At 42.7% G+C, this 12162-nt stretch overlaps 1 protein-coding gene across 2 annotated transcripts in view; it reads right to left on the minus strand.

Moving 5' to 3' along the window:
• spg11 (SPG11 vesicle trafficking associated, spatacsin) overlaps positions 1–12162 on the minus strand; it is a 102591-nt gene that overhangs the window by 21354 nt on the left and 69075 nt on the right. For both annotated transcript variants that reach the window (XM_045227174.1, XM_045227173.1), the window contains exons 22-27: positions 11365–11573; positions 11170–11278; positions 10713–10872; positions 4260–4529; positions 3809–4009; positions 2024–2131 (exon numbers count right to left, since the gene is read on the minus strand). In XM_045227174.1, coding sequence (XP_045083109.1) covers positions 2024–2131; positions 3809–4009; positions 4260–4529; positions 10713–10872; positions 11170–11278; positions 11365–11573 — 1057 coding nt within the window. The remainder of the gene's footprint in view (positions 1–2023; positions 2132–3808; positions 4010–4259; positions 4530–10712; positions 10873–11169; positions 11279–11364; positions 11574–12162) is intronic.

A 12162-nucleotide genomic window follows, 5' to 3' on the forward strand; every position in this document is an offset into this window, starting at 1 on the left:
GTGCAGTTTCAGATTTACTTTGAGACAATGTTTAATTCATTCATCCATTCTTGTTTATTAATGTGCTTGTGGTGCTTCAGCACAAACACTTATGCATTCTTATCCACTGTCATAGATAGACAAATCTTTAAGTTGTACCAAGGTAAACTGAACAAGTGTTTTGTTTTACTTTCGTATTTAGAGGATATAGTTGTTTTTGGTGGTTATCATGTAAACCACAAATAAAATGCTCTTATATAATGTTAATTTTCATTTTTAGTTAAGAAATCATCATTTAGAGTATCTGTTAATCCTTTGGAGCACAATTTGTGAAAAAAAAGTATGTTTTTGATTCCACCTAAAAAAAAAACATATACAGTTGAAGTCGATAGTTTATATACACTTAGGTTGGAGTCATTTTTCAACACTCCACACATTTCTTGTTAACAAACTATAGTTTTGGCAAGTCGGTTAGGACATCTACTTTGTACATGACACAAGTAATTTTTACAACAATTGTTTACAGACAGATTATTTCACTTACAATTCACTATATCACAATTCCAATGGGTCAGAAGTTTACATACACTAAGTTCACTGTGCCTTTAAACAGCTTGGAAAATTCCAGAAAATTATGTCATGGCTTTAGAAGCTTCTGATAGGCTAATTGACATAATTTGAGTCAATTGGAGGTGTACCTGTGGATGTATTTCAAGGCCTACCTTCAAACTCAGTGCCTCTTTGCTTGACTTCATGGGAAAATCAAAAGAAATCAGCCAAGACCTCAGCAATAAAATTGTAATTGTAGTCTGGTTCATCCTTGGGAGCAATTTCAAATGCCTGAAGGTACCACGTTCATCTGTACAAACAATAGTACGCAAGTATAAACACCATGGGACCACACAGCCGTCATACCGTTCAGGAAGGAGACGTGTTCTGTTCTGAACGTACTTTGGTGCGAAAAGTGCAAATAAATCCCAGAACAACAGCAAAGGACCTTGTGAAGATGCTGGAGGAAACAGGTACAAAAGTATCTATATCCACAGTAAAACGAGTCCTATATCGACATAAGGAAGAAGCCACTGCTCAAAAACCGCCATAAAAAGCCCGACTACCATTTGCAACTGCACATGGGGACAAAGATCATACTTTTTGGAGAAATGTCCTCTGATCTGATGAAACAAAAATAGAACTGTTTGGCCATAATGACCATCGCTATGTTTGGAGGAAAAAGGCGGTCGCTTGCAAGCCGAAGAACACCATCCCAACCGTGAAGCACAGGGGTGGCAGCATCATGCTGTGGGGGTGCTTTGCTGCAGGAGGGACTGGTGCACTTCACAAAATAGATGGCATCATGAGGAAGGAAAATTATGTGGATATTTAGAAAGCAACATCTCAAGACATCAGCCAGGAAGTTAAAGCTTGGTCGCAAATGGGTCTTCCAAATGGACAATGACACCAAGCATACTTCCAAAGTTGTGGCAAAATGGCTTAAGGACAACAAAGTAAAGGTATTGTTGTGGCGATCACAAAGCCCTGACCTCAATCCTATAGAAAATGTGTGGGCAGAACTGAAAAAGCGTGTGCGAGCAAGGAGGCCTACAAACCTGACTCAGTTACACCAGCTCTGTCAGGAAGAACGGGCCAAAATTCACCCAACTTATTGTGGGAAGCTTGTGGAAGGCTACCTGAAACATTTGACCCAAGTTAAACAATTTAAAGGCAATGCTACCAAATACTAATTGAGTGTATGTAAACTTCTGACCCACTGGGCATGTGATTAAATAAATAAAAGCGGAAATAAATCATTCTCTCTACTATTATTCGGACATTTTACATTCTTAAAATAAAGTGGTGATCCTCACTGACCTAAGACAGGGAATTTTTACTAGGATTAAATGTCAGGAATTGTGAAAAACTGAGTTTAAATGTATTTGGCTAAGGTGTATGTGTATGTAAACTTCCGACTTCAACTGTATCGGCAGATATATCGGTATCAGACAGTGAGTGTGGAAAGGAGTGGCAGAGGGGTGAAGGAGCTTACAGTGATCAGGCATTTCTGGAACTCAATGAGTTTCTTCTTGGCTTCAGGGTAGTTTTTGTAGTCATAGCACAGCTCGTACATGAGCAGCACATGGATCAGGGGAGAGTCCTGTCACACAGAGAAAGAGCAAGAGAGAGAGCGAGTGAGAGAGAGAGTGAGCGAGAGAGACAAAGAGGAGAGACCGAGAAAGAGACAGAGATAGAGGGGGGACAAAGAAAATAAGTGATAGAAAATGTGATAAAAGACCACCCAAACTCATGCAGAGCCAGACATGACAGCCATAATACATGAGGCAGACCTCACATGATGTCTGTTGAGTTAAGGAGAGGAGCTGGACTAGGCCTTGAAGCTGTTTGAAGACTATGCATACAACGCAAAATGGCCGACGAGGAAATATAATTCGGGTCACTTCTGAGGAGGGAAGCTGCCATGCAGGTAGATTAGTATTCTAATAGAACACAACACTAATGACTAGGCCTGAAGGAAACCAATAAATGACACGCAAATAATAACGAGGGATTGGATAGGCAAGCAACCATCTATGTGCCTTCAATGGCTTGAATTAAATTAAAGTTTAAAGCCGTTTCTATTGGTTTCATCGGTTAGTGATTGAAAGGAAATAGTGGAAAGTCCCACCCATCTTAAGCCTCCTGCAACTTTATTTGCATGTAGTCTATTCAATATACACTAAGAACATACATTAAGAACACCTGCTCTTTCCATGACATAGAATGACTAGGTGAATCCAGATGAAAGCTATGACACCTTATTGGTGTCACTCGTTAAATCCACTTAAATCATTGTAGATGAAGGGGAGGAGAGGTTAAAGAAGGAATTTTAATCCTTGAGACAATTGAGACAAGGCTTGTGTATGTGTGCCATTCAGAGGGTGACTGGGTAAGACAAAATACTTAAGTGACTTTGAACAGGGTATGGTAGTAGGTGCCAGGTGCACCGGTTTGTGTCAAGAACTGCAGCGCTGCTGGGTTTTTCACGCTCAACAGTTTCCCCTGTGTATAAACAACGGTCCACTACCCAAAGGACATCCAGCCAACTTGACACAACTGTGGGAATAATTAGAGTCAACATGGGCCAGCATCCCTGTGGAACGCTTTCGACACCTTGTAGAGCCCATGCCCCGACGAATTGAGGCTGTTCTGAGGGCAACTCAATATGAGGAAGGTTTTGTATACTCAGTGTATAATAGTACAGTTTTTAAAATGTTCACATGACTGATATTTTTTTACTTCCTTACATTCAACACATTTGTGAAATAGTGCCTCGTTCCATTCTCTAGGCTCAGATATACGTCACTCTCAAATGAGCTTGAAAAATAATTATAATTGTTTTGTGACTACAGCGCCAATGATAAAACGCAAAAATAGAGACATGTTCTAATTGAGCGGAGCGCCAAAGCGGACAGAGTATTCACTGCCCGCCTGCCCTGCTTCGGTTGGGATATCATTCAAAACAATTCATTCTAAAATAAACTCCTCACATGCACCACCTTTGTGGAGTTTAGGCCAAAAGCATGGTAGTGCTCAGACTGCAAAATGGAGCAAGGCATATCTCAGTTTAATTGCTGCAATTGAACTGCCTTTGGGGGGAAAAAACTAGATTTGGGGCATACTTTCATCTAAATCATGCATGTGTGTCAATGGGAGATTTTAGTAAAATTTGAGTTAGATACACTGATCTCAAGTTTTAATTTTTTTACAAGGGCAGTTCATTGTAGCAATTGCAAGGAGTACAATGATATGTATCACACATGTTCTATTGAATTACCCTCTGGAATAGCTGGAAGCCTCGTATGAGAGGCCTGATCTTGCATTTCCTCAGCAGTGTCTTCCAGATGATTGACAGGTCGTGGAGGTTCCACTCATGACGTCGCGGGCTCTCTTCCAGGTGGGCGGTAGCTGCTGTGGCAACGACCTCATCCACAGAGGTCAGGACCCAGACGCAGAGGCACTGGAGCAGGTCGGCTTCCTGTCAATCAAATCCATGCCACACACACCGTACAGAGAAACACACACGCAATCAAACACACACACAGTCAGGTAAATAAAGTCCAGATACAAAGTAGATCATGTAAAGTGCAACTTTATACACTGTCTTACAAAGTTCATGGATGACACAAATGTCAATGCAATGAGAAAGTCAATACACCTCTGGTCATAGCCTCCAGATTTGTATACAAATTATCATAGCCAGAGAATCCTCATAGACAGAGCCCCACCTGATGACAGGCAGCTAGTATGGTGAGGGTGGGGCAGTGCTGTGCCAGGGCCTCCCCCAAGAGGTGTCTCCAGGGGCAGGCCTGCTCCTGGCTCTGCAGCAGCACCTGGAACAGCTCCTTGGGGGGGTCGGAGGCTTCCTCGCTGGGCAGGGTGACCTCCCTGTCTTCCACCTCCCCCACCCTCCACTGAGAGCTGAGCTGCAGGTTCTGGAAGGCCAGGGTCAGGTGGGCCTTCAGGGCTGGGCTGAACTGGGCCGCCAGGGACCTCACCTGTCAATCACAAGTAGGGAACTGAAAACATACAATAGCTACATTACCACAGACAAGGGGGCGATTGGAAACCACCCGTCTTTATTTTGCATCTAGAGAACAATCCTTACAGTTTAGGCCGCTGTAGCTATACAATTTAATTCAAATAACATATTTCCCTGATAGGGAATTCCAACAGAGGAAGAGAACCTGAGGGAAGTTTTCATTCCATTTTAGAGTGAACAGAGAAGGTACGCGTGGTAGAGTCCATCAGTTGTATGGGAGGAAAGGGTTATTAAAGGCCCAATGCAGTCAAAACAATTTCCCCTGTGTTTTATGTATACATTTCCACACTATGAGTTTGGAATAATACTGTGAAATTGTGAAAATTATGATAATGCCCTTTTAGTGTAAGAGCTGTTTGAAAAGACTGCCTGAAATTTCAGCCCATTTCGGTGGGATGGAGTTTCAGCCTGCCTGGTAACATAACCAGGCAGTGTAAGTTAATAGACCAATAACAAAGAGTTTCAAACCACTCTGCCAATAACAGCTAGTTTTCAGATTACATATCTCTCCCATTAGGCTCGTCCAATTAGGCCCCTCACTCAGACGACTCCAAGAAAGTCCTAGTGAAGATTCTTGCTTGAGAAATTGCTCTTTGTTTTCAATTAAAATGGTCAAAATCACAGTAAGGTACTTAATTGTTACCAAGAAATGATTTGATATTAAGTTAAAAACACCTGCATTGGACCTTTAAAGGGTTTGCTAGTTGGGTGTGAATGATACTTAAAGGGCAATTCCACCACTTTTCAAACCTCATAATCATTATGTCCAGCACCATACCAGTGTCTACATACAGTGGGGGGAAAAAGTATTTAGTCAGCCATCAATTGTGCAAGTTCTCCGACTTAAAAAGATGAGAGAGGCCTGTAATTTTCATCATAGGTACACATCAACTATGGCAGACAAATTGAGAGAAAAAAATCCAGAAAATCACATTGTAGGATTTTTTATGAATTTATTTGCAAATTATGGTGGAAAATAAGTATTTGATCACCCACCAACCAGTAAGAATTCCGGCTCTCACAGACCTGTTAGTTTTTCTTTAAGAAGCCCTCCTGTTCTCCACTCATTACCTATATTAACTGCACCTGTTTGCAGTTAAGTAATTAATGTACATTTTATTGCATGACATAAGTATTTGATCACCTACCAACCAGTAAGAATTGAAGCCCTCCTGTTCTCCACTCTTTACCTGTATTAACTGCACCTGTTTGAACACGTTACCTGTATAAAAGACACCTGTCCACACACTCAATCAAACAGACTCCAAACTCTCAACAATGGCCAAGACCAGAGAGCTGTGTAAGGACATCAGGGATACAATTGTAGACCTGCACAAGGCTGGGATGGGCTACAGGACAATAGGCAAGCAGCTTGGTGAGAAGGCAACAACGGTTGGCTCAATTATTAGAAAATGAAGAAGTTCAAGATGACGGTCAATCACCCTCGGTCTGGGGCTCCATGCAAGATCTCACCTCGTGGGGCATCAATGATCATAAGGAAGGTGAGGGATCAGCCCAGAACTACACGGCAGGACCTGGTCAATGACCTGAAGAGAGCTGGGACCACAGTCTCAAAGAAAACCATTAGTAACACACTACGCCGTCATGGAATAAAATCCTGCAGCGCACGCAAGGTCCCCCTGCTCAAGCCAGCGCATGTCCAGGCCCGTCTGAAGTTTGCCAATGACCATCTGGATGATCCAGAGGAGGAATGGGAGAAGGTCATGTGGTCTGATGAGACAAAAATAGAGCTGTTTGGTCTAAACTCCACTCACCGTGTTTGGAGGAAGAAGAAGGATGAGTACAACCCCAAGAACACCATCCCAACCGTGAAGCATGGAGGTGGAAACATCATTCTTTGGGGATGCTTTTCTGCAAAGGGGACAGGACGACTGCACCTTATTGAGGGGAGGATGGATGGGGCCATGTATTGCGAGATCTTGGCCAACAACCTCCTTCCCTCAGTAAGAGCATTGAAGATGGGTCGTGGCTGGGTCTTCCAGCATGACAATGACCCGAAACACACAGCCAGGGCAACTAAGGAGTGGCTCCGTAAGAAGCATCTCAAGGTCCTGGAGTGGCCTAGCTAATCTCCAGACCTGAACCCAATAGAAAATCTTTGGAGGGAGCTGAAAGTCTGTATTGCCCAGCGACAGCCGCGAAACCTGAAGGATCTGGAGAAGGTCTGTATGGAGGAGTGGGCCAAAATCCCTGCTGCAGTGTGTGCAAACCTGGTCAAGACCTACAGGAAACGTATGATCTCTGTAATTGCAAACAAAGGTTTCTGTACCAAATATTAAGTTCTGCTTTTCTGATGTATCAAATACTTATGTCATGCAATAAAATGCAAATGAATTACTTAAAAATCATACAATGTGATTTTCTGGATTTTTGTTTTAGATTCCGTCTCTCACAGTTGAAGTGTACCTATGATAAAAATGACAGACCTCTACATGCTTTGTAAGTAGGAAAACCTGCAAAATCGGCAGTGTATCAAAGACTTGTTCTCCCCACTGTATATAAAAAAATATATATATACCTTATTTACATAAGTATTCAGACCATTTGCTATGAGACTCAACATTTAGCTCAAGTGCATCCTGTTTCCATTGACAATCCTTGAGATGTTTCTACAACTTGATTGGAGTCCACCTGTGGTAAATTAAATTGATTGGACATGATTTGGAAAGGCAAACACCTGTCTATACAAGGTCCCACAGTTGACAGTGCATGTCAGAGCAAAAACCAAGCCATGAGTTTGAAGGAATGTGACGAGGCACAGATCTGGGGAAGGGTACCAAAACATTTCTGTAGCATTGAAGGTCCCCAAGAACACAGTGGCCTCCATCATTCTTAAATGGGATGAAGTTTGGAACCACCAAACTGTAATCGGTTGCGTTTCCAGCAAAAATATTGTAATCAGATTACAGACACTTTTGAAAAACTAGATGATTACTTCTAGGTTTACTTTTAAATTCAGAAAAAACACCTACTCATTCAAGGGTTTTTCTTAATTTTTTACTCTTTTCTACATTGTAAAATAATAGTGAAGACATCAAAACTATGAATGTAACACATTTGGATTCATGTAGTAACCAAAAAAGTGTTAAACAAATCAAAATATATTTTAGATTTTAGATTCTTCAAAGTAGCCACCTTTTCCCTATATATTTTAACTCAGCAAAAAAAGAAACGTCCCTTTTTCACGACCCTGTCTTTCAAAGATAATTCGTACAAATCCAAATAACTTCACAGATCTTCATTGTAAAGGGTTTAAACACTGTTTCCCATGCTTGTTCAATGAACCATAAACAATTAATGAACATGCACCTGTGGAACGGTCTTTAAGCGATAACAGCTTACAGACGGTAGGCAATTAAGGTCACAGTTATGAAAACTTAGGACACTAAAGAGGCCTTTCTACTGACTCTGTAAAACACCAAAAGAAAGATGCCCAGGGTCGCTGCTCATCTGCGTGAACGTTCCTTAGGCATGCTGCAAGGAGGCATGAGGACTGCAGATGTGGCCAGGGCAATAAATTGCAACGTGAGACGCCTAAGACAACGCTACAGGGAGACAGGACGGACAGCTGATCGTCCTCGCAGTGGCAGACCACGTGTAACAACTAATGCACAGGATCGGTACATCTGAACATCACACCTGCGGGACATGTACAGGATGGCAACAACAACTGCCCGAGTTACACCAGGAACGCACAATCCCGCCATCAGTGCTCAGACTGTCCGCAATAGGCTGAGGCTGGACTGAGGGCTTGTAGGCCTGTTGTAAGGCAGGTCGTCACCAGACATCACCGGCAACAACGTTGCCTATGGACGCAAAAAGTGCTCTTCACTGACGAGATGCGGTTTTGTCTCACCAGGGGAGATGGTCAGATGCACGTTTATCGTCGAAGGACTGAGTGTTACATCGAGGCCTGTACTCTGGAGCGGGATCGATTTGGAGGTGGAGGGTCAGTCATGGTCTGGGGCGGTGTGTCACAGCATCATCGGACTGAGCTTGTTGTCATTGCAGGCAATCTCAACGCTGTGCGTTACAGGGAAGACATCCTCCTCCCTCATGTGGTACCCTTCCTGCAGGCTCATCCTGACTTGACCCTCCAGCATGACAATGCCACCAGCCATACTGCTCGTTCTGTGTGTGATTTCCTGCAAGACAGGAATGTCAGTGTTCTGCTATGGCCAGTGAAGAGCCCGGATCTCAATCCCATTGAGCACGTCTGGGACCTGTTGGATCGGAGAGTGAGGGCTAGGGCCATTCCCCCCCAGAAATGTCTGGGAACTTGCAGGTGCATTGGTGGAAGAGTGGGGTAACATCTCACAGCAAGAACAGGCAAATCTGGTGCAGTCCATGAGGAGGAGATGCACTGCAGTATTTAATGCAGCTTGTGGCCACACCAGATATTGACTGTTACTTTTGATTTTGACCCCCCCTTTGTTCAGGGACACACTATTCAATTTCTGTTAGTCACATGTCTGTGGAACTTGTTCAGTTTATGTCTCAGTTGTTGAATCTTGTTATGTTCATACAAATATTTACATATGTTAAGTTTGCTGAAAATAAACGCAGTTGACAGTGAGAGGACGTTTCTTTTTTTGCTGAGTTTATATATGCTCAGGTAAAACAATTTCTATATTTCCATATTTTTTAAGATCAAGGAATATTAAATTAATTGGAATGACTGGAAATCTGACAGACTTTTGTTTTAATGTAAATATATAGCCCAGGCAGTAGAGGCTGTTGAGGGGAAAACGGCTCATAATAAAGGCCGGAACGGCGCAAATTAATTGCACCCACCTGGTGTGCCAAGTCTAAATCAGTCCCTGATTAGAGGGGAACAATGAAAACAAGCAACTGGCTTCGAGGTTCAGAGTTCAGTTTGAGGGATATAGCCTAATTGTGTTGTTATCTGTAGCAGAAAGCAATGGGTTAAAAGAAGCCTACATAACCAACCCATAAAGTAAAATGTAAAAAATGTATGGCCAGCTATGTAAACTCTAACATTGATTTATCCTGTAATAGATATCATTCAATTGGTAATATACATTTTTGTCGTCTTCTAATGCCTCTTAAAGGGAAAGTAATCTAAAAGTAACTGAAATGAATCAGATTACGTTACTGAGTTTGGGTAATCCAAACGTTACGTTACTGATTACAATTTTGGACAGGTATCTAGTAATTTTACATTTAGAAAGTAACCTACCCAACCCTGACCACATGTCACTACTGATCACATAAGCTACTGTATATTTAAATGTATTTCAGTATGTAGTTTTGTGATTGTTCTATTTATTTGCACCAAAGATACCAAGTTTAAGACAAAACATTGCAGATAAAAACAAGGTAAACAAGGTAAAAAAAAAGAAGGTGTGCAGGTGAGGATGGAAAACCCAAAAGGGCTTATATGAAAACCACATCAATCAATTAAACAAAACATACTAATTACAATTGAACATGATCAGGGGATAAAGCAACAAAAAAAATCCCATGACTGAAATTTAAGTCAATCTCAGATAGATTGTCTGCGGGGACAAGTTAACCTTCCCTTTCATGCAAAGAAGTCATGACCATAATGCATTATTTTTTTTATTTTTCTTTCAACCTTTATTTAACTAGGCAAGTCAGTTAAGAACAAACTCTTATTTACCATGACGGCCTACCCCGGACAAACCCTCCCATAACCCGGACGATGCTGGGCCAATTGTGTGCCGCCCTATGGGACTCCCGATCACGGCCGGATGTGATACAGCCCGGGATCAAACCAGGGTCTGTAGTGATGCCTCTAGCACTGAGATGCAGTGCCTTAGACCGCTGCGCTACTCTTTTAGGGAAAGAGGATCATATTGTATTAATCTGCGAGTTTGACCAATTCAAGTCCTTTCCAATTGGAAATCAAATTATTTAAAAAAATCAATATGATGGAAATGCGTCACAGTGACAGAGAACTTAAACCCCTGCATGATAGACACAATAAACCTGAGTGTTAACTTCAAAACTTCAAAACGTGCCGTTTTCACACACTGGTTGGTATGGCGCTGGAGATAATGAATATGAGGTTCAAAAGTGGTGGAATGGGCCTTTAAAGATTTGGCGTGTGTGTTTGGCAGTGGTGGGGATGTACCTGCTGAGGGGGGTAGCTGTGCAGTTGGACAAAGAGCAGGAAATGTAGCCACTGGCTGTCGGCTGCACAGTCGCGCGGGTACACGCTGCTCAGGGGCAGGGCATGCAGCTGGCAAAACTGTACGGGCAAAGCCCACTCCTGACCTGCCTCGTAGGATGACCTGGAGAGGGCAGGCAGAGTTGAACACACTCACACAACAAATTGTGCATAAAACTATGGGATATATTTCCTTGTACTAAACTGTGTGCATGAGAGTGTTTCCTCCCGACCCCTAGACCCTATGCACTTGTTGAGATCGGAGAGTATTTGACAGGTGTAAGCAATATGGTAATATCTCCACCTTGCCCTCTGATAGGCTAGGTGTAAGTTTCACCATATTGCTTTTACCCATCAGATCTCCACAAGTGCATAGGGCATAGGGTCTAGAAGTCGATTTGGGATTGGGCCTGTGCCTAACCTGCTGATGCCCTTCCTCTCCACACTGTCCTTCACGGCTGCCTCCAAGTGAAAGAGCAGCTCCACCGCTGTCTCCCTCTCCACCTCCACCAGCTTACTGCCTTTAGCAGCTGAAACACAGAAAAGTTAAACCAAACGTCACAGTGTGATGCGTGTGTCTTTGTAAATGTGCACACGTGTGTATGTGTAGGTTTACCGAGTGAATCTTTAAGGGAGAATGTGCTGGTCCCTCCAGGCCTATGGCTCCAGAGTTGAAGGATCAGACTGAGGGCTTTGAGGTCCACCCGCAGCTTTAGGCTACACACACCCAGGAGCTCGCAGAAACACACACATGCAGCTGCCACAGAGGGAACGCTGAAATGCAGCATGGCCAGGCTGTAGGCCTGCTCCGCCGCATGACTGAGCCTGACAAAGGGAAAAGGTAAAGTTGAAGTCGGAAGTTTACATACACTTAGGTTGGAGTCATTAAAACTTGTTTTTCAACCACTCCACACATTTCTTGTTAACAAACTATAGTTTTGGCAAGTCGGTTAGGACATCTACTTTGTGCATGACACAAGTAATTTTTCCAACAATTGTTTACAGACAGATTATTTCACTTATAATTCACTGTATCACAATTCCAGTGGGTCAGAAGTTTACATACACTAAGTTGACTGTGCCTTTAAACAGCTTGGAAAATTCCTGAAAATGATGTCATGGCTTCAGAAGCGTCTGATAGGCTAATTGACATCATTTGAGTCAATTAGAGGTGTACCTGTGGATGTATTTCAAGGCCTACCTTCAAACTCAGTGCCTCTTTGCTTGACATCATGGGAAAATCAAAAGAAATCAGCCAAGACCTCAGAAATAAATGGTAGACCTCCACAAGTCTGGTTCATCCTTGGGAGCAATTTCCAAACGCCTGAAGGTACCACGTTCATCTGTACAAACAATAGTTCGCAAGTATAAACACCATGGGACCACGCAGCCATCATTCTGCTCAGGAAGGAGA

The sequence above is a fragment of the Coregonus clupeaformis genome, chromosome 19 (assembly GCF_020615455.1).
Source record: "Coregonus clupeaformis isolate EN_2021a chromosome 19, ASM2061545v1, whole genome shotgun sequence".
Lineage (NCBI taxonomy): Eukaryota > Metazoa > Chordata > Actinopteri > Salmoniformes > Salmonidae > Coregonus > Coregonus clupeaformis.